The sequence below is a fragment of the Lepisma saccharinum genome, chromosome 11 (genome assembly GCF_977018435.1).
Source record: "Lepisma saccharinum chromosome 11, izLepSacc3.1, whole genome shotgun sequence".
NCBI classification, from domain to species: domain Eukaryota; kingdom Metazoa; phylum Arthropoda; class Insecta; order Zygentoma; family Lepismatidae; genus Lepisma; species Lepisma saccharinum.
The window spans coordinates 51920686-51942413 of NC_139239.1; the positions used below are offsets into that span (position 1 = coordinate 51920686).

At 38.8% G+C, this 21728-nt stretch overlaps 1 protein-coding gene across 2 annotated transcripts in view; it reads left to right on the forward strand.

Moving 5' to 3' along the window:
• LOC145995243 (phospholipase B1, membrane-associated-like) overlaps window positions 1-20912 on the forward strand; it is a 29080-nt gene extending 8168 nt beyond the window's left edge. For both annotated transcript variants that reach the window (XM_083131812.1, XM_083131811.1), the window contains exons 2-8: window positions 1505-1619; window positions 2618-2864; window positions 11951-12186; window positions 13789-13951; window positions 14824-14978; window positions 19412-19580; window positions 20677-20912. In XM_083131812.1, the coding sequence (XP_082987938.1) occupies window positions 1527-1619; window positions 2618-2864; window positions 11951-12186; window positions 13789-13951; window positions 14824-14978; window positions 19412-19580; window positions 20677-20834 (1221 nt within the window). In that variant the 5' untranslated portion in view covers window positions 1505-1526 and the 3' untranslated portion in view covers window positions 20835-20912. The remainder of the gene's footprint in view (window positions 1-1504; window positions 1620-2617; window positions 2865-11950; window positions 12187-13788; window positions 13952-14823; window positions 14979-19411; window positions 19581-20676) is intronic.
• The last annotated feature ends 816 nt before the right edge of the window (window positions 20913-21728 follow it).

The following is a 21728-nucleotide window of genomic DNA, read 5'->3' on the forward strand; positions in this document are numbered from 1 at the left end:
TATATATCTGAACAACTCGTAAAGTAAAGCAACTTCAATTGCCAAGAAATATCTTGAGTGGAAGCACATCGCACAGTGGTTCGGATCCCACTTTAAACTGTACGTCCAGTCCCGATTAGCCTATATGTGCATAAAGTTGACTTAAAAACAACAATTCAAATAAACGAAAGATCTAGATTCTAATTTACTTAAGTCTCTATTCATTCCCGCCCTCGTCCAGGCAAGGCTCGTAACGCCAGAACTCCTTATATTATTGTCTCGTGATCTAATCGAGAACTTTTCTTTCTGCGAAATATTCTATTATTAAACCCTACAATTTCATGGAAATCCATAAAAGGTACGGGATTTTTTTATTAAATAATGTTAACTCTCTATGCTAAGATTTTGAAGACTCATGGTAATAGATAATATTAACCTTCAAAATCTCAACTCTAATATCATTATTAGACTAACTAAACAGTAAATGATTAGATAGCCATAGATGCGTACAGAGAATTCCGATATATATATTTGATCAATCAAATCAAACAGACGCTTCTGCGATAAGTTCAAATATTCTAACGAAAACTCGTGCTTAAAATATAGGATCAACGTCCACTATGGAGAGAAAATATTAAAATTATATAATTCGTGCACGGGTGAAAATCATAGCTAATTGGAAGATACCTTGATTTCTTATTACGCATAATTTGCATAAATTATGGAGATGGTAAACACACATACACACACGCGTGCATACTTAGCAGCGGTTTGTACATACATGGAAATTTACATTTAATAATACAATAGAAATGATAGAAGGATTTTGAGCCAAGAGAGATTTACTTTTGTGTACTTTACTTTAGGGAAAACATGTCTCCCAACGGTTATCACGCAAAAATGGACTGAAAACGAGGAAACTACCTTACACAAGAATGGACTGAATGTACCAACTTCACCAGCGAGACTGTGTGCGTGTGTGCGCGAGTATTAGCTGATTAATTAGGGGATCTAGTAAACTTATGCCATTGATTGACTCAACAACCCTTTGAAGATAAAGTGGCTCCGTTGGGTAAGGTGTGTTCAGCGCATCGAGTCCTGTCGTGGCTGTTTGATGGCGCTCTACACCAAGTAGCTCCTCTGATTTCTCACTATGTTGGGCAATGATGATATCTATACTGCTGGACAAAAAAAAACGGACACTTTAATATTTGACATCTGAATTGCAATTACTCTTCTCAGTTAAGTATCACTGCTTAAGTTTGTTTGTTTATGTTTGATTATACCTTACACGTGTTGTTTCCCTACATATCATGACCATTGTTGGAGGTATGCAGTTACTTTGATGAATAACAGTAACTGTAAGTAGTTGCTTCTTGAAATGCAAGTGTCCGGTTTTTGTTGTCCAGCAATGTAGTTAAAATTGGATTATATTCTTGTGTATCCCACAATAAGCAAAACATCATGGTATTAGAATACAACTTTATAACAAGAATTCATCTTGTACTTGATTATTCTTCAACAGATGCTGAACACTCTGTACATCGATGATGTGGCTGGAGCTGCTTCTCGCCGCTGTCATCGTGAGTCGCTCCCTCGGAGATGACAATCAATTGACGTCCCCTTTCAATCAATTCGGGGTAAGAAATGCTATGTTCCTTTGTGCACTAATATTTCAATGATGTTCCTAACATTTCAGATAGACACCTTTATTCACATGTGGTGTAATAATATCAACGTTAGATCAAATACCTGACATTGTGTTTATTAATTTCCTACCATTGCTTTTATTTTCCCCTCTATTCCTTGTATTCTGTTAGGTTTGTTTATCTATATTTATAGTTACTTTTATTTTATGTCATTTTATTTTACCAATTTAGTGATTTATTTACACACCTCTAACACCATCACAAAAATTTTACCATTTTTTTAATACAAACCCTAGACTTATTGAAGTAAGTCTTGAAGCTTTCCTGGCAATGAATGATGAAAAGATTCTCTCAGGCTATCGACCAGGTGAGTTGTGGAAATGATTCCAAGCTATCGAGAGCTAACATCACTCTCATAATCAGGGTAGAAATGAGAAGTGACGTTAGCTCTCGAAAGCTTGGAATCAATTCCACAACTCACCTGGTCGATAGCCCTAGTGAATCCTTTCACCTAGACTTATTATAGTTTTTGAGCTAAAACTGCCATAAATCTGTCTAAGACAGTGATCACCCATACTTCATTGAAAATTCTGGACAAACACTTGATCCAACTGATTTGAGTTTGCTTTAGCTTTAACTGGTTTCAGAGCGACAAAGAGACAAAAATTCATAAGAATGTACAGAAAATGAGGCAAAGGTGACGCAAGAATAGGCTGAGAATGAGATAAATGTTCTTACATAAAAATAGAGTGAGAATGAGTCTAAGGTTCTTCAAGAAAATAGACTGAGAATGAGACAAAGGTTCTCAAAAAATGTACAATGTGAACGAGACAAAAGTTATTGTACAAATATGGACTGAGAAGCTACTCAGGATTTTATTGACGTGAGACGAAATCGAGACACGAGATTGAGAATCAAGACGAGAAAAAGATTTGGCGATAATACCGCTGAGAACTTGTATGTACATATAATGAATGTTCTTTTGGCAGGTGAACTTGCTGGGGTTCCTGACGGACAACGGGGAGACGAAGACGCAGCATCCCCTTCCGAGGTCAGTGAGGTTCCCCTGCGATGGGTCGAGGTCCTCCAAGAGACCCTCCAGCGTCCACAGGCTGCGGCCGGGGGACATCGACGTGGTGGCCGCCCTGGGGGACAGCCTGATGGCTGGCTACGGAGCGCTGGCCGAGTTCCTGCCCGATCTCTTCGTCAAGTACGAGGGGGTGTCCTGGACCATTGGTAAGTCCATGTGAATGTAGGTAACTGTGTCCTTTATTTACAGCAACCGAAACAATCAAGCGCTTGAAGTGGAAATTTTTAGCTGGTGGTGTTTGGTCGAGCCTTGGAGCTAATTGTGGGGGGATACTCCTATGGTTTAAAATGGTGATAATAAGACAGCTGGGGTATGCTTTGCAAAAATCTTGTTAGCTGAGGGAATACCATCCCCTAGCAACCCCCCCCCCCCCCATCACTTTGTGTGCTGCTTCCTCTCATCATGATTAGCACTGTATTCGAGTGAATGCAAAAACAGAAGAGATACGGATTAAGCACCTACTGATTGCAGGAATACGATTCTGCGAGAATGCAGCAATAGAACTGAAGCAAGGGAGGGATTTAACATTTTGCACGCTATTTTGGCCAATCTATCCGTCCATTCCCGTTTCGCCTGCAGACAAGAAGTTCTCCAATTTGAAATTATTTCCCCTTTAATTTGAATTAGGCCAAACGCGAATTACCGTTTCGTCTAAAATGGCGGACACCTGTGACATTAGAGTATCTTAAGCTCATAAGCCATTAGGCGAGACGGAAAATTACCAATTTATCATGTTCCTAGTTAGTCTTGTTAGCATTGGCGTTGGCAGGATTGGGGGAGACCACCCCCTGGAAGCTTGCATCGTTTGTTTTAGATTAGAAAGAAACAGAAATTTTTATTTATAGTCGAAAATAAAAATAAAACTGCGGTGGTCAAGTTAGTAGGGTGTCTCAAAGCCACGGGTTCGATTCCAGAGATCAGATATTGCTTTACATGGAAGCATTTCGTGTAACTTTTCGGCTAGCTTTTGCGATTGCAATGTATAACATATACAGCACGAAAGACACGTCCAGTTACACCATCTATGCTGAGTGTAGGGTGTTTACAATTGAAATAACTAAAACATTCTTCCATGCGTGTACAGTAAACGCTATAAAGCATGTATTTAAGCAGCGCCATTGATTTGTACCTAAAACCATTCAATAGGAAACGTTATTCCGCTCGGTTGAATAGTTATCCTGTTTTAAAAATGTAAAGTGATACATTGTTTACATCTCACGCGGCCGCCATTACATCTACACTCGTGATCTAGAGATCGCTTCTGATTGCTTATGCTTCGATATATGGTACAGAAATAGAGTCGATTATATCCTTGAGAAATTTCATGAAATAGATGCCATAATATTTTTCACTTTAAACGATAGCATTTTGGTCATGGCACACATGTTAAGGAAAATGCTTGCGTCTAAAGCGGACTTAACTCAACCCTACCTGAGGGTAACTCTAAGGGAGTAAAGCTGACTATAACGTGATGCTGGTCAAATCACCTCCACTTTGCTCGAAACCAAGAATGTGTGAAGCTCTACCCTACACCTCCTATAGCCAGGGCCGGATTAAGACGAAATTGGGCCTGATGCTGCATACCGTCGATTTTTTCTGTACAATTAACTTTCAAGGTGAAAAATTTACTACGTCGCACTTACCGAACAATAATAAAGTGGCAACAATCGCCAAGATATTGCAAAAAACGCAGCTAAATTACTATGTAAACTGTTTAACGTAAAATTGAAAGCATTAACTTGAAATCTTCAGTGAACAATAAACACAACGACGTTATGGTTACGTCACAGCGCGAAGAATAATAGTAACTGTATAATAAGTAACGCTGTGTCTAGGCGTCCGAAATTGGGGCTCCAAATTTAATTCTGATTTATTTTCAGGTTAGTATAGCAAAAGACACTGGTCTGAGACCTCCACGCTATAACAGGTGACGGCGGAACAGTGTGGGAGGGAGACCAGCAGTCGGTAGGTAAGCCAAGGCCCGCCATGGTGCTGTAGAGCTGTAGGTTTATGTTATAGCAAAAGAAAACTGTTCAGCTTTCGGAAAATTCTCGTCTCTTTTCATCTGGGCCTATTTCAGGAATGGGCCTAATGCTGCAGCATCAATAGCACCCACCTTAATCCAGCCCTGGCTATAGCCTTCACGGTTGATTGATTGGTTGATTTATTGATTTCTTTAGTTTACCTCGTTTTTCTGCTAATAATAATAATAACCCGTCGCTCTACAGCCCTGGAAGGGCCTTGGCCTATCTCCCGACTCCCAGTCTCCCTCCCACAATAAGAGGTGTGGAGATCTTCAATCGGTAATGAGGTGACGGGGCGTCAGCACGTTGAACCCTCTGCCGTTGTAGGAGATATCCCAGACCGGGCTACGCTACTCACTCGTAGCTCCCCAATTTCCTCACGATGGTGGGTTGCGACCGGTCCTACACACAGGCCGAGAACCCAGAGACTGAACCCAGCCGGAGTCGAACCCATGTCGTCCCGCAGTCGGAACCCAAAGCACAGCGCCTTTGACCGCACGGACACGGATGAGGACATTCGCTTTTCTGCTCCTATTGCCTAATCGCAAAAATGAGGATGAGTGATGATATGATGAAATTAATGAAGGGACACTCACAAAGAAGACCCATGACCATGCCGGGATTAGAACCCAGGATCTCTGGCGTCGTAGCGCGGTGTACAGTCTTTAGACACAGTGTAATGCACTAGGGATATCTTGACCATTTTTTTTTGGTATTTCAGCAGAATAACCAAAGAGGAAAATCCGTTAGATCGACAAAGTGTAAGATGTATGAACCAGGTCAGAAACTCGTGTTTCAGCTTATAACGCAAGGGACCTTTAATGAGGTACTACCTTTACATAATTTATGTCAACGTAATAATGACATCTCCTTTCTCTTTGTCCGAAAGGAAATTGCATCACAACGTGAGATTTGAAAATGTGTTATAATTATCATCTGTTGAATATTATGTTAACGATATTTTCGATTATATGGAGGGAAGGTTATGTAATTGTTTTCTTGGGCCAGGTGGTGTCTCGGTTATATGAGAGTACATAAGCGTAGCTTCAAATGTGTTTAAATAGTGCACCAATTCAAAGTTTTATTGCGTAGTAAAATTGCAGCGTGAAACTAGGCGACAATGAGCAACAACAAGCGAGTAAAAACGAAAAGAAAAGAGATGTAATGGAGAGGAAACTTTCTCTTTTTTCTTTCACCGACACCGTTCATCACTTTCACAAGTAGATCACAAATAAAAGTGCTTGGTTTCTATTCTTTAGGGAGCTTTCAGCCTCAAGCGACACGCGACAACCGATACGTGTTACTTGGAATCCAATGAGTAGGGACATTGAATTTTCGCGATGCGCGAAATCGCGAAATGAGAAGGAAAAAAATGCAATTTTGAACATTCTGCACTTAGCTACACTCCCAATGATGAAATATGCATGAGTTTTATTCGCGAAGTAATGCGAAAAGTGTGCTTTTTCACGAAATGAACGCTTTTTCGCGAAATAACCTGTGAAATATCATCAAATTAAGTAGAAAACACTCAAAAACCGGCAATCGAGGTTGTGCGCGCAAACTGTCGATTTGTAACGATAAATTTGCGTAAAGTTTCCTGCCACTTGCAGCTGAAGAACGTTTTATCTTCGATCACATCAGGAAGACGCTGCAAATTAGGATTTCCCATGCACATAATCTCAGTTCGAAAACTTCGCTTCCTGTTAAGCTGCATTCCTTTCTTCCCCCGAATGTCTACTCAACTTCCAGTTTCATTGAACTTGCTAGCTGTAGCAGCGATAAGATTAGTCTGTTCCCGCACATCAAGGGAAACAATGGTGTCATTTGTGTTCAGTCATGAATGAATTTTGTGTATCATCATGTGATTTTCAACATGTGTTTGTGTATATGCAGTTTGTTAGACAGCAAGGATATCCTTTAAATACATACAATGAATAAATAAATCACTTGAGATATGCAATTTAGAAATGAAGTAATTTTGTGTTGATGTTTTCTTTTTGGTTGGTCAGCTAAGTACTTGTGTATGTGTACAGTATATAAAAATGAACTAGTTTATCAATTTATAGCTATTTTGTATGTTTATTTTATTGTTGGACAGCAAGGATATCCTTTAAATACATACAATGAATAAATCACTTGAGATATGCAATATAGAATTAAAGTAATTTTGTGAAATGTTTCCTTTTTGGTTGGACAGCTAAGTACTTGTGTATAGTATGTAGTATAGTATGTGTACAGTATATAAAAATGAAGTAGTTTATCAATTTATAGCTCTTTTGTATGTTGTTTCCTCTCATAATGAAAAAGTGTGTGCCAATTTTTTTTTCACCGCTGGTATATATCCCTGATCTAACATTTTATTTACCGCTCTCCTCTGTTTTTATTTACCGTAAATTTGCCTCCCTACCAATGAGGAATAAGTGCAATCTTTCCTGCAGAAGCGACACGACAAGATGAAGGTGTCGCTCTGACCGGGCCTTTCTCTAAGGGATATTTCACACCGAAGGGACAAGTGACATGCAACATGTGTCGCTTTAGAATTTCACCAATCAAACGTAGACTTTGTCTTTGTGCGGGGTGTTATGCCGCTACGATGTGAAACGTTGCTGTTAATTGGCACGTTGACTCAAGGGACATGCCACGCGATAGGCGACAAAACTTGTGTCGCTTGGAAACCAAGCATTAGAAATAAATGGAACTTTCCGAACCGAAGCGACACGACAAGCTGCACGTGTACCGTGCACCGTGTCACCTCGGTCTGTTGTTCGAGCATATGCGCTGTAAATGTTACGCTTTAAACTGAATGAACCCGTGTTGCTTAACGCTTCGGTGTGAAATCTTTGGTACTAGTTACGTCACCTGATCTCGGAACACTTTATAATGAAATAAAAACTGTTTGAAATGAGTGTAAGACGATGGAATCAAGCCTAGAGCTTATCTGCTCCCGAATTGTACATATTTTGAATATCTCTTAACAACTATATTTTAAAGTAGCCATATTTTTTTTCTTCCAAAAATCAATATTATCTTGTAAATATTTTAGGGGGGAGGGGCAGTACAAGGCTAAGTAAATTTCATTTTTAAAATTGAAAGCTATGTGTCCTGGTGTAGAATATAATGTCCCATGATTATACATGTGTGTGTGTGAGTGTGAAGGTTGAACGTTGTAAGTCCCTTAAAATGATAAACGTTCCTGTGGCAGTGTCTCTGTTTTCTGTTTTACACTTTCCTGTTCTGTTCTCTACTCCATCATTTTCATTACCTCTTTTTTCCCTTCTTACCTCTGTTTTATCTACTTTTCTTTTTTCTACATTTCTTCTTTCGTTCCCCTATATTTTCCTATCTCTCAATTTATTTCTCATTATCTCTTTCTCACTCTTCTTTCTCCGGAAGAATCCTTAAAAATACGGGAGAGTTGGTCACGCTAAGGAGAGTAGACTATGACTACTTCAGGGTGTAATTGAGGCCCCCACCTCCCCACAGTGGTGACGCCCGGACATACTTTACACTTAACGTCCAATTATAACACCATTAAGCCGCCTTGTTTCCCTGATATAAAAAACTCAATATGCTGACCAAGGCAGAAGACCTTGCCAGAAGGTTGAAACGTTATGTTTAGTTTATGTTTTATAATAAAACAAATTTCTGCCTTGGTCAGCATATTGAGTTTTTTGGGATGAAAGGTTCCGGTACTCTCCTAGTTGGCTTGTCATTATTATTGTTCGAATCCCGGCTTGGGCATGGAAGTTTGTGAGTGTCCATTCATCAATTTCATCATCAAACTCATCCTCATCTTCGTAATTTAGCTAAAACTGTTACAAATAAGTGAAGCAAAATAAAGCAAATCAATCAAAATATTATGTTGTGCTCATAAATTATCGTACATCCATGTAGTTACACACATTTCTTTCGCTAAAATAAAGTATTAGTTTTAACCTCATCTATAAAAATATTCCGCACATTTGCGTATCGCCAGAAAAGTAGTGCACTGTGTGTGTGTTTACGTTTGTAGTTTTCTCCGTTCCAGTGCTAAAGCTTAATAACAAGAGGGAAGATTCCCTTTCATCCTTTTTCAAATACTACGTTGTTTATATGCTTGTGTGTGTGGGGGGGGGAGTCTGTGTGTGTGTGTGTGTGTGTGAGAGAGAGAGAGAGAGAGAGAGAGAGAGAGAGAGAGAATTTATTAATGTGAATTTTGTACTCTCTCCAATCATAACCGTTCCCGGGCCAGTGTCACAAAGACTGAATATACCATATCACAAGGAAATCATTGAATAGAATTGAAAATTCCAGATAGTAACAATAATACCGAATTACAAAAGAACACATTCATAATTCCTTAAACCCATGTCGACACGGTGATCTAACACGGATCAATCACAGCGTGATATTCATTATCTTTAGGTTAACACAAGGAGAAAGAAAAAAACACTACGTAAGCGATAAACCTCTCGTGGCAGTAGCTCAATCTTCTATTGCATAAGTCACTTATGCAACTCGATTTGCTAGGCCAGTCTGTAACCAAGTGCAGTGGATGCTCTTTGAAGGGTCACGTGTCACCCTCTGATACGGCATGATAACCCACTTGTCTGTCGCCAGGCGATGTGGAGCAGAGGTAGTCGCTTTCTGTAGTTACAAGGAGGTTGGGAGGGATTAATTTCTGAAACTGGTCTGAACATCTTTACAATAACTCTTCATCAGAAATAAACCCAGAACGGATACAAATGCTTACAATAATGTCTTAACAGCACGAACGACGTAGAGGTAATGCTGTCGCCTTCTAGCCATGAGGCCCTGGCTTCGATCCCCGCTGGATTTATTCACATACCCAAAACATCCCCCCATTTTTTTTTACAAAAGTCCAATTTATAGTCATTTGTTAACTAAATATACTTCGATATCATCTAATAACCATCTTACACTACCCAAATGGAAAAAAATGAATAAATCCATGATGGAAACCATTGCACGCTTTGATAAAAACTGCAGATTCAGTCCTTATTAGCCTATGTGAGCGAAAGTAAAGAAACTCCCCCCCCCCTTCCACTGCATGCTGCACATGTGAAGGCATATAGGGGTGTGGAAGTAGAACTCCCTACATTCTAGGCCTCAGCCATTTGTGGGGGTGATGTGATCAGCCTTTACCTCCGTAACCATTTATTAGAGGCTGGTCAACCCTAAAGCTTCTCCATGCAAGGATATTGCGGGAAAAATTCCGAACTGAAATCACCCATCCTGGAAGTCAAACCCTGGTCTATCGTCAGACGCCCAACCGACGACAACATCAATACTAAAAAAAGGGGGACTGTAATAAAGAACGCAAGGAATTGGTACCAATAGTGGCATTTAGTTAATTTTTTAGAGTTCTGATGACTAATATTGAAAAACATCACATTGATGCTCAGGGCTGTAGTCGAGGGTATACGGTGGAATACGCCGTATACCTCGTGGTCTTCTCTACTGATTAGCGTTTACCTTCTACGTACTTATTACGGTCAAATACTTCTGGTTTACGTAATTGGGAACTTAGTGTCGAGAAGCCCCTCAGCTGATCAGTTTAAGCCTCATATATGAACGTATGACTGCAAATGACGCTAATTCTAGAGTTTGTGAAAAAAAAAGAGTTCTTGTGACAACTGTGGTGATGTATCAAAAGGAGTAATTTGGAGGTAGAAACATCTTCAGAAAAATACTTTATTGCACAATGTAAATAGTGCAGAATTTTATTCCAAATTTTTCATTTGTAGTGTTATTAGGAGTATTGTTAAAGTTATTAACAGTATACAAACTAACAGTTCACTAAAGAAATATAAAAAAATAAAATACAGTAACATGTTGTACTGTACCCCTTACGTTCAAACGCAATCATTAAATTACGCGTTTCATATTTTAAAAATGCCTTCTCTATTATAATATGCCTCTTTTATGCTAATTTTTGGTATATCATTATCATCATCATCAGAATTTTATCATTCATGTATTTAATGGAAACATAATACAAACTTAGTCTCCACTTAACGTTTCACGAGCCGGCCCCATGGCGGAGTTGTTAGCACATCGCGCTACGACGCCAAAGGTCCCGGGTTCGAATCCTGGCCTGGGATTGGATATTTGTGAGTGCCCATTCATCAAATTTCATCATATCATCACTCATCCCCATCTTCGCAAATTAGTCAAAAGTGGAACAAAAAGCGAAGTAAAATAAAGCAAGTCAATCAATCATTAACCTTTCACGAAACTTATCGTGTACCCTGTGAAAATTTGGGGACCACAGCACTGATAATACTTGTAACACAGATAACTTTTCACAGCGCGTACAGGACATCAAGGCCAATATTCTTAATATCCTTTGGTTTATTCAAGCCTCGTTTCGATGCTTCGAGCCCTAAAAGAAAAACTACATTGTTATCCTGTTTAATGCAACTAATAATCACAGATTCACGGTTGCTGGTTACATAGGCTATATTTTATGTCGAAAAGCGACAAAATCTCTAATCAATCTACACATGGGCGTAACTTGGGCCTAATTTTGATGGGGCAGAATTAAACTTGGGCCTAATTTTGAGAGGGCAGAATCAGACTTGGGGCTTATGTTAGGGGGAAAAGGTTTGAAAAGTTTTCCATCCAGTAAAAGCAGCATCCAGGATTATTTGCTAAATAACTGTGACGTATGCGAAATCACAAATTTTACTCTTTATTACTTTGCTCCTCAGACCCTTCCCCTAACTTGTAAATTTTAATAAACTGAAAATTGGGGGGGCAAGTGCCCTCCCCTTGCCCCCGCCAATTTACGCCTATGCGCTACAGACAAACTGTGTAAGCAATAAAAGCGAAATTCGTTTTCTGGAGCGTGGAAGAGGATGGAATAAACAGCATATGGATGGAATGCACAGTGGTCACAAGATATATGTATATTTATATATGGTATATATATGTTTGAAACTATAATTTTTTGAATTTTGAAAACTATGGAATCATTTATTTCTTGGATTAAATGGTAGAATATGGAAATACAACCTGGTTCCTGTATTTTTCATTCATTTTTTATTATTCTGTTCGAATAGTTATTAACAATAAAGACAACAAGCTTTCTGTTTTTTTTTGTAACTTCAAATGAACGATGCCAATCTCCAGTGCGGGTCGGATCCGTTCGACCCCCTCCTCCCCAATGCAACTAATTTGAATATTTTCTTATCTACTGTACACAGGAGGCGACAGGACGTGGAGGGAGTTCCTGACCTTGCCAAACATCCTGAAGGAGTTCAACCCAAACTTGGTGGGCTTCGCAGTAGGGACGGATCTGCTGTCGGACTTCCGGGGCAACCAGTCGCACTTCGCGATGGGGGTCCCTCAGTCCCACGACGAGGACCTACTGAAGCAGGCACAGCGTCTGGTGCAGCTGATGAAGGAACACCCCAAGGTGGACTTCAACAACGACTGGAAGGTTGGCATTCCCAAATGCTTATCGGTCACCAGGGTGCGAAATCATTGAAGACCGGGGGAGGGGGAGGGGGGTCTTAATCTCCACACACATGGGTGCACAAATTTATATGTATGTATGTTTTTAAGTTTTACGCGTGTCTGTGTACATACGATAACGATGTATGAAATGATACTCACTATCATAATGTAAACAGTTTTGTGGCTGTTAGTTTCAAAAAAAAATTCACGTTTCACACACCTCAAATTAGTACTTTTAACACGTTTTCCAATGGAAAAGCGGAATCTAATATAAATACAATGAATGTGGCGACTATATTGTTAGTATAGTAAATTTGAAGGTTCAAGACGTAAATATTTGCAACTATATGCACAATTAACGGTCTTCTTTTAGCATCAATTGAAAGATTGATTGATTGGATTTATTTTACTTCGATTTTTGTGCCACTTTTGTCTAATTTGCGAAGATGAGGATGAGTGATGATATTATGAAATTGATAAATGGACACTCACAAACATCCCATGCCCAGGCCGGGAATCGAACTCGGGACACCTGGCGTTGTAATGCGATGTCCACTCCGCCACGGGGGCCCCAATTGAAAGAAAAACATGTTAAAATCAAGAGAACCTATTTGAGCTTCTAATGTGATTGATTTAGTTTATTTTACTTCGCTTTTCTGTCACTTTTGGCTAATCGCAAATATGAGGATGAATGGTGTTAAGATGAGATGGTTGAAAGGACAATGACAAACATAACAGTACAGCACACAACATGAGACCAACAGAGGATTATAATGGCTATGAATCCAAACGCCACAGCCTCGCTAGTCTGAAAACTGCAGTCTAGGCTGGCTGCTAATGTGGTAAGCATGGGAAAAGGATGAAGGGTTTACAGGATCTTTGTTGGGAAACCTAATGAATTTAAGTTTTTTAAAGTTCACTTTATGCACCGATAGGCTAATCAAGGCTGGTAAAGTGGGATCTGAACCTTAACAGGGTATTGAACGCACCTTCCCTTGTGAAGGCGGAAAAGTTACCTAGCGGAAAGCCAAGATGAAGCTGGAGGTATAATAACAATAACAATAATAATATATTTAATTAAGGCAGGCGTGTTTCGGTTCATTTTAAGCTTTTATATTAAATGATCGATTTTAGCGACGTTCCAAACCGAAGGAATGAAGCATGGATGCTCATGGACGTCCGCAAGATACTTTCCAGGGAGGGGCAAGCAAATGTATTTTTTTCAGGAGGGGCAAACGAGGCAAATTTTACCCCATAATAGTGTTGCTCCCTCAAAAAACATTGCTTCAGTTTGAAGTTATCATGTTCCTGTAATGCCTTTGCAATAATTAACATATGTATTACTGTGACTGAAATGAAGTTATATGCGTGAAACATGAACTTTTTGGTTGACTTTCATTTTCAAGGGAGGGGGGCGTGGCAAACGGACATTTCGACATGTCAATCCCAACATTTTTTACGATTCACGAGATCATACCATTTCATTTGATTGCATTCTGGTTATTTAAAATCGCTTTGCTGTTGACTATTTAGTAGAAATCGCAATAAATTCAAGGTATAAAATCACTACATGTTCTTCTTACAGCTGTTGACGATCCTGACGGGCCAGAACGACATCTGTAGTGGTTCTCCCTGTTACCCGGAAGATGGCAGCTCTGCATTGGATCACAAGCGAAACCTGCAGCGCGCTCTAGACTACCTCAAGGATAACCTTCCTCGGACATTCGTTAATCTCTTGCCAGTGCTGGGTAGACTCTACATTTCATTACTCAGTGTTGTTACTTGAAGGGAAATTTCCCTTCCTCCAGGGAAAATTTTAAGTAAAATTTAAGGTGAAATGGGAAAAAATATTTTTTTGTGAAAAATGTAAAAATATTGGAGGGAATTTTGATGACACCAGATTAATATACAGAGTGTCTCAAAAGTCACTATCTATTTTAAAGAAAAATTTGAATTACAAAAACAGGTTAAGACATGAACAATATATTCATTTCAAAGTATATGTCGCAAAGAATTAGTGCTCCACATAGAGATGGTAATTGTCTCTACGGAGCTCAAAGAGTTAAAACACACTGGTGTCTCTCGTTCCCATTGAAGAAAATTTGTTGCTTATTAGCCTAAATGCGACAATTACGTCGATTAACCTTTCCACGTGTGTATAAGGTCGCTTTATCACTGAACAGATTTTTCTTTATTAAATCGGTACTTCCTCTACGTTCATCACCAGTGATATAGGTCTGAAATGGAAAATTTAACGGTTACACAAAATTCAATACAAACCAATTAACATTTTGTAAATACACAAATTTGCACTAGATATACATATCTCTACGACAGCATAGCATTAAAATCTCACAATTAGATTGTGAGTTTTGAGAGACCCTGTATTAGATTCAAGCTCTTGTGAAGTACGAGAGACATTTTTTTTTCATTTTCGTGGCTTAGTTTATTCTTCCCCTTCCAAAAGCAAGAATTAACATTTTAAATTTAGTTTGGGAACAATCAGTCAAGTGACCGGCTGGTTCTGGTTGATACCCCATTGGTTAGATTCATTTTAAAGTCATTTTAATGAGTGTCAAATGTCGATAGGGTTTAATGTAATATTCTCTTGTTCCCGCAGATATCACCGTAGGATGGCACGTGGAGAAACCACCGGTATGCTCCTTGATGTCGCTGATTGAGTGTAGATGTCTCTACTTCACTCGTGACTCGAAGAGTGCCTACAAGATGCTCAAAAGAGTTGTGAAGGAGTTTCACGCACGAGAGATTGAATTGGTAAATCCATTGATGTTCATTTTTGTAACATATAAATAGCTTTTGTTCCAAAACTGAAAGGTTTGTGATTATAATATTTGCTTCTCGCCAGAGAGATTGTAACACTTTGTGACATGTTCATGGTTTTTCCGATCTATGTTAGGTCCTCCAGACATAGCATACCAAATATTGTGGTATCTGCATTACGCGAACTGTGAGTCTGTGTCAGGACACACACCCACCAAATTTCTTCGAGTACCGTTCCATTCAAAAAAATTACAGAGACAAGAGACTCGTCATCGTTTTTAGTAGCAGAAAATGTCTGTTTTGTCTCCTCCCTATTCAACAGAATTCAAACCAGCGTGAACTTACATATACTACATTATGGTGCCGGTGAACAAACCTTTGGTGTCCATACTAGCAAAGTTATCTGAAATATCATCCAGGAAGACACGACTAGCAGCTTAAATTCCAATCACGCGACCCCGACATTTGATTCCACCAACGATTTGCTCCATTCACGACGCTGACATATCGAAATTTGCCTCTTCTTCTGTTATAGATACCAACAGTATTTGCCCTAGTTCTCAATTCCACCTTTACACCTTTATTTACCCTTCTCCTGACAGCAGCAAGAAGGAGGCACACCCTATCTGTCCAATCTTCATCAGTGATGGAGCTTGGATTCATCAGGTTCTGTTACATCAGCAGAACCAACCACTTCAGAATTCAAGAGTTCCACTCGAAACACGAAACTCATTCCGTCAGGGAAAGAGAACTTGGCTAGAGAGGTAGCCAGCAAGTTTTCTTAGTTCCTGAACGGTCGCAAAATACATTCTTATTTGAAGTTGTGGCTCACCTTCGCCTTCACCCACTGCATGTATACATAATTTTCAAGCTCCACCAAAATGTATAACCAGGAAGTTATTTAATACTTTCCAGCTGCTATTTTTAGTATCTGGTTGGAAAATCAAGACTTACGAGTAACAAAAGAGTGTACGACACTTAAATTCCAAGATGAATATGGGGTATCCGAGTGAAGGGTTTAAAGTCAAGGCTTATTGCAATTTTTTGGATGAATATAAAGGGTCTTCGATTACCTTGAGCTTGAAGGATGCATGTGTAAATTATAACGTATAGCAACAATGGAAACAGCGACTGGACACGTTCGATGCAGTTCGTGAAGGCATCCTATTATAACATATTATTTAAGATTTTCACAAGTATCTTGGGCTTTGCATGATAGCCTGGTGGTGTTTAAGTTCATACCCTGTAATCGAGAGGTGTAAGTTCGATTTCTGGTTGAGTCTTTGTTGTTGGAAGTGCACGCGAAGTTATGGGAGAAAGCGAGCATGTTGAATTATTACAACTTATTAACATGCTCTGAGTAATATTAATTTGGATATTGCAAATTTTCACATTTAATGCAATTTCAACTATAAAGCTGTAATGAGAGAATATGACTTGAGACTTAAGCTACACATGATTTTTTATCTACTTTGAACGCATATTTCTAAAATATATCAGTGCGTGATTTCACTACTTAGCCTCTATTCAGGCAGGAATACGCACATGATATTGGTTCGATTTCAATTTCTAAATACTAAAATATTAAGTGCAGTAAAAAATGCAATTTTAAAGCAAATGCATCCAATATTTTGTACATATTTTAAGGATTATGAACTTTTAAATTTGCCTGCCATCTGTACCAACATACGAAAGGTCGTTTATCAAATATGCTCCAATTTGTTCTTCAGTATTTTTATTTTTCTCCTTTGACGTCGCCTTTTTGCCATTTTGGATAATGTCGACGATGAGGATAAATGATGATTAGGTGTAGCTGATGAAGGTGCGCTGACAAAGCAACACCTATGCCCACACGACGACTCGAACCTGGACCGCCCACGGCGAGATTGTGAGTCCATCACTCAACACACTAGGCCACCGAGTAGACAAGCAGCTACATCCATGTAGCCTATGTTATTCTAGCATTAAGAATGTTTACGGACAAATTTGATTTTAAACCCTGTTTAAGTATCTTCGTGAAAGCAGATTAATATATCTGGGGAACACTGCAGGGGTGCCCATCCCCCCCCAAGGTCAATGGCGCAATCCCCCCCCCCCCAAATCTCGTCATGCATCCCCCTAAATCATGTGGTAATCCACATGAAGTATTTAATTACGATAGCGTGTCTACTGAAAGTAACGTTTTTTAAGCTTTATTGAACACGATACTTGATCTGCACGTCCTTCTTACACAGAGGTTTCCATCCCCCAGCTAGACTGTGGATGCATTACAAATGGATGCATTTGAATACAATAGCCTGTTAAACTGTCCATATTTTTTAATGGTTCAAATTTTCGAAATAACGGAAAGCTAGCAATCTCAAGTGTCATAATTATATAAATATGTATTTAAACAGTGTTTGTGGTTGGAGAACAAGATTTAACACAAAGTCTTATACAACTTAAGATCGAAAAATTACAGAACCCTAGCTAGAAATTGCCAAGGCCGGGACGAGAATATAATAAGGTGCCTCCTTCAAAGAACTCACCCCCTCTGCTTGGGGAAATTACATTTTTTTAGTAATCCATAGCATTAATTACATGGATTTCATCTTAAGTGCAAATTTCACTTGCTAAAGCAAAATTACCCTGCAACAATAAGTTTTTGACACTATTTATTTTCCTGTTTTATCGAGTAATGTGCATTGTGCAAGGCGTTACTATGAAGTACACAGTTAGTACAACTATTGCAGCATAGCCTACAGGGAATCAATAATACAATTATATTGCTAATAGAACCATATTATCAAACTGACTCACCTGCTTTAAATTAGAGCAGTATACCGACACTAAACTTTATATTATAAGAAATTATATTATTATTAAATATCGAGAATATTGTTTGTCTTGTAATTCAGCTACAGTATAATTCTTCACAATCGTCTCATGAAAATTCCAGACAGACATTTTTATAACGCAACACTGAGAACGAAGCGAGCAAGAAAATTTCTTTGCAATCTTGCAAGAATATTAATTTAATGAGACTTCAATACTTTCATAGGATCGCTTGATATTTACTCTTTCCAGCTTCTCTTTTCCCATGTTCGGCGCCGAAACGTGTGCATACCATATCGCTAACTATAGTCCCCAAATATAATGTTCGAACCCTAAAGAAATCCCTTGACAATCTTAAGATTTTACACTTTATTAAGAGCTCCATATCTCCTCGCCTGAAATTTAATATTCAATCCTCCAACCTAGATATTACTCCCTCCAAATGAAAATAATCTCCAAACCACATTTTCCGCTGCAATCTCAGACGTAATATTAATACACAATAGTTGGATATCCCCCCCCCCCCAAATTTAATGCTCAGCCCCCTAACTAAAATTCCCACGATAATCTAAGATTTAACAATGATATTCAATAGTTGGATATTGACCCCCTCCCCAACGTTTAATCCTCAATCCCCCACCAGAATCCACGTGTCGATTTAAGACCCAATGTGTAAGAGTTGGATATCCCCACTTTCTTAATAATAATATTACCCGTTACTATTTCTTTGGCAGTCTAGAATTTGCTATTTATGTAACAGCAATGGATAGTTAATAACGTAATTCAACTTGTACCAAATGCTGCACGGTTTCACATCACATTTCCATCACAAAAAATCGTCCCTCCCAAAAAAAAAAGTTGCTTGGACATAACGTAAGTTCACAAATCCACCTGTGGGCATCATCGCTACCTCTAAATACTTCATGTTCCTGATCTAATGGATTAAATATGGTGTACCTAAGGTGTAAACGTCTTTACATTTATTTTGGAAATAATATATACATATATGTTGAATTTTATAATACATTAAGGAAAAAATCTCCCCAAAAAATTTCGATCGCGCAATCTGCGCCACAATCCCTTCTGTGGGCACCCCTGGAACACTGTAACCAAAATGGCGCCGGCATAACTCTTTCAATCCACTGATCTTATATACTGTCCTCTTTTAGCGATAATTCAAAAACTATTCGTTAATAATTTATTTGAATTTTCTTTCAAGTGCAATTTATATGTTAATTTTATTTCCATCTTTCTGCTTCGGCTACTTTACTTCGCTTTCTACCTGTTTGGTTAATCGTGACGATGGGATGAATTATGACGTGGTGAAGTAGATGGTGGGATATAAGCACAAAACAACACTCAATCCTTACCCAGGGCTCGAAGCTGGACCTCTCGCTAACCACTAAACAATTGAGGTTCGTGTGTGTTAATTTGATTTTGTATAAATGAGAAATTATTGAACATTTGTACGTAAATACAATTACTTTACAGTGACTCTGTGTCGATTTTGATTGCGCCTAAAAATCCATAAGGCAAAGGTGATATCAAAACTTGACAAAATTTCCTATTCTGAGATTAGATTATGCATAAAAGTGCTATTATTTTGCTCTTAGGTTGAGAGTGGCCGCTATGACACCAAGGAGGACTTCGCCGTGGTCATCCAACCGTTCACCGCCAGGCTAACCCCGCCGAAGAGAAGATCCTTCTTCGGAATCAAGCTAACAGACCTCTCCAATTTCTCTGTGGACTGCTTCCACTTGAGCCAGAAGGGGCACGCTGCTTGTGAGTAGTCTGCACGATATTACTTTCTTGGCCATGCCAGTTAACTACTTTTGAAATCTAGTGTTGAAATTGAACGTGTGTGTTGGTTGGAGGTGGGTGTGTTGGGGGGAGGGGGTAGGGTATGAGTGCAGAAAGTTTCCCGAGGTGGGTTGAAAAATGCCCTCAATTGGGATATAGCTCGACTAAGACGGCTAAAACCCAGGTAAACTCGCGAAATAAAGTGGACAGTTATTCGTTATTTGTTTTCTCCTCTCGCTTCCTTTCGTGCTACCGTGTTACAATATTTATAAATTCCCTCCAAAAACTTGAACAACTTTAAATATTACGTCTCTGCTTTCGCTGTGTACGATTTTTCACCTCCATGCTGAATTGCTGATACAAACACTTGGCACTGAACAAATATGAGGACGATGCATTTAGACAAGAAAAAGTCTCCCACACACCTTTAGAATCCTTACAATTTTAATGATTGTGAGTAGTATCTAAAGTATTTGCTGAAATCAATATAATCCTGAAACTATTGCCTGAACCGACACTTGGTACATTCTTATGTATTTGCCATTATAATAAATGTTCACTATAGTGTTACATAACATAACACACAACTTTAATATAACTTAATTTCCAAACTGAAATATATATTATAGCAACGCTCCGTAACGATAGTCACATATAAAACATATTACTAATCTGCTTTTACAACCATCAGAACAATGGTCTCCAAACATTACTGGTTGTTTTGGTCCGAGATCCACTTCCGGTCTTTACATGGCCCGCCTTAGTGCCGATATAACGTGTAATTACATTTTGAGGTATAGTTCGTGTAAGTAAAATGCAATAATGCAACAAATTTTGAGGAAAAAATACAGACATTCCTTCTTCAGAAAAAAAAAAACATTTAAATATTCTTAACAATAGCGTAAACAGGAGAGCCAACTTCATATACATTTTCGAGGCATGATTGACACAAATTATCTTGGGGCAAAAAAGAAGTACCTTCCTCCCATAAATTTCGTGTGTGACTAAAATATGAAAAGTTCGGTCAGCGACATAAATCGATAAATACAGTATGTTAAAAGTATGCTATTACTTCTAGGTGCTACCATGCAGTGGAATAACATGTTGCAACCTGTTGGGAACAAGTCCAGTGCCTTCACCGACATAATGGAGACATTTCTGTGTCCGAGCCCAAGAGCTCCTTATCTCTTCACGAGGAAGAACACGGCGTCGTTTCTAAGCGGTGGCCGTCAGTGAGGAGGAATCAACAAAGTCCGGATCTCCAGTTTTATAACTCAGCTTGAGTTCAGGAGTGGTTGGTGACAGTGAGAAAAATAGCCACAAAGACAGCCGACAATATGTTCTAGTCACTAACTAAACGGAAAAGGTGTCAGTGCAATAAGAAGTGTGATGCTTTATATTTTTAATAATTTTCAGACTAAACACACACACGAAATAGATGTAGCTTGCTTAGTCAATGGTTAGTTGGATTACATTGCACACTGAAAAATTACGAACAATTAACGTGTGGTTTTATACAAAGCATTGTGATATAATTCACGTGGTTTAAAAGTTGAACTGACCTCGTATATTCTACTCGTGTTTCATAACGTTGAACAAACTTGTGGTAAGTTTCAAAAGCACAAAGTAAGCCTAAATATTGTAAATCTCTGCAAGTAAAAAATGTTCAATTTAATAATTACGGTGTGTTTAGCTTGTAAATAGCTTAGTAATTGATAGAAGACCGTTACTTATTTTCAAGTTCAAGCAACAAGCAGTAACTTTAACAGTTGCTTGTTTGTTGAAAACTTTGTTTTAGTAGCAGACTTATTGTCAACTCCCTTGTTACGTTAGAACAGGACATTTAAATAGAGTAGAACGGTATGGGCAGCCGATGGGCCATTATGTGAGAGACAGGTAGCCAATCCGCGTTGCTTGAATTGAACCAGGAATTCTAGCAACGTCGTTTGCCAGTCTGCCTAACTTCCAGGCCATAGGCCATCGCATGTGGCCAGCTGTATAGCTTAGATACTATGTCAAATGAGAAGTGGGCGGTTGTTATTTTTAACTGAAGAAGTCATATTATTTTGATCTAATCTATACGTTTACTTCATAGCTATGGTATCACTGGTCGCATTGAGCATATGACTT